This window comes from Neopelma chrysocephalum, unplaced genomic scaffold, assembly GCF_003984885.1.
Source record: "Neopelma chrysocephalum unplaced genomic scaffold, ASM398488v2 Primary Assembly neopelma1_94514, whole genome shotgun sequence".
Lineage (NCBI taxonomy): Eukaryota > Metazoa > Chordata > Aves > Passeriformes > Pipridae > Neopelma > Neopelma chrysocephalum.
The window spans coordinates 3064-4313 of NW_020923221.1; the positions used below are offsets into that span (position 1 = coordinate 3064).

Genomic DNA, 1250 nt, shown 5'->3' on the forward strand with positions numbered 1-1250 from the left:
AGAAATTCCAGCAGGGATTTCTGGGACAGGGAGGGAGAAATTCCAGCCGGGATGTTTGGGACAGGGGGAAATTCCAGGAGGGATTTCTGGGACAGGGAGAAATTCCAGCAGGGAATTCTGGGACAGGGAGAAATTCCAGCGGGGATGTTTGGGAGAGGGGAAAATTCCAGCAGGGATGTTTGGGACAGGGAAGGAGAAATTCCAGCAGGGATTTCTGGGACAGGGGGAAATTCCAGCAGGGAATTCTGGGACAGGGGGAAATTCCATCAGGGATTTCTGGGACAGGGAGGGAGAAATTCCAGCAGGGATTTCTGGGATGGAGAGAAATTCCACCAGGGATTTCTGGGACAGGGATGGAGAAATTCCAGCAGGGATGTTTGGGATGGGGAGAAATTCCAGCAGGGATTTCTGGGATAGAGAGAAATTCCATCAGGGATGTTTGGGACAGGGATGGAGAAATTCCATCAGGGATTTCTGGGACAGGGATGGAGAAATTCCATCAGGGATGTTTGGGACAGGGATGGATAAATTCCAGCCGGGATGTTTGGGACAGGCAGAAATTCCAGCAGGGATTTCTGGGACAGGGAGGGAGAAATTCCAGCCGGGATTTCTGGGATAGGGGGTAATTCCAGGGATGTTTTCCTGCTTCCCAGGGTGCAAGATGAACAACGTGAGCGTGGTTTACACCCCCTGGACAAACCTGAAGAAGACGTCGGACATGGACGTGGGACAGATCGGATTCCACAGGCAGAAGGATGTGAGTGTGGGATCATTCCCGGATCATTCCTGGATAACAGGTCGTTATCCAGCCCTGGGAGTGTCCAAGGAAAGGTTGGAGCCACCTGGGATAGCGGGAGGGGTCCCTGATCCAGGGGGAATTAAAGGAGCTTTAAAGTCCCTTCCCACCCAAACCATTCCAGGATTCCGGGATAAAGGACACTCAGAATCCAGTCAGAGGGGTTTTTCTGGAATGTGGGGATGGAAAAGGCAGGAAAGGGGAAGGGAGGCCCTGCCCTGAGTGCCGAGATTCCCAGGGGATCCAGTCCCATGACTGGGATTTTCCTCAGGTTTTGGGTTTGTGGGGATTTTCCTCAGGCTCTGTTTTTTTGGGATCCTGTCCTGTGGCAGGGATTTTCCTCAGGTTCTGGTTTTGTGGGATCTAGCCCTTTGGCAGGGATTTTCCTCGGGTTCTGGTTTTGTGGGGATTTTCCTCAGGATCTGATTTTGTGGGGCTTTTCCTCAGGATCTGG

General features: G+C 52.2%; 1 protein-coding gene across 1 annotated transcript in view; it reads left to right on the forward strand.

The window, feature by feature from the left end:
* LOC113980519 (coiled-coil domain-containing protein 25-like) overlaps positions 1 to 1250 on the forward strand; it is a 4748-nt gene that overhangs the window by 1048 nt on the left and 2450 nt on the right. Inside the window, exon 3 of the mRNA XM_027707750.1 lies at positions 654 to 757. Coding sequence (XP_027563551.1) covers positions 654 to 757 — 104 coding nt within the window. The remainder of the gene's footprint in view (positions 1 to 653; positions 758 to 1250) is intronic.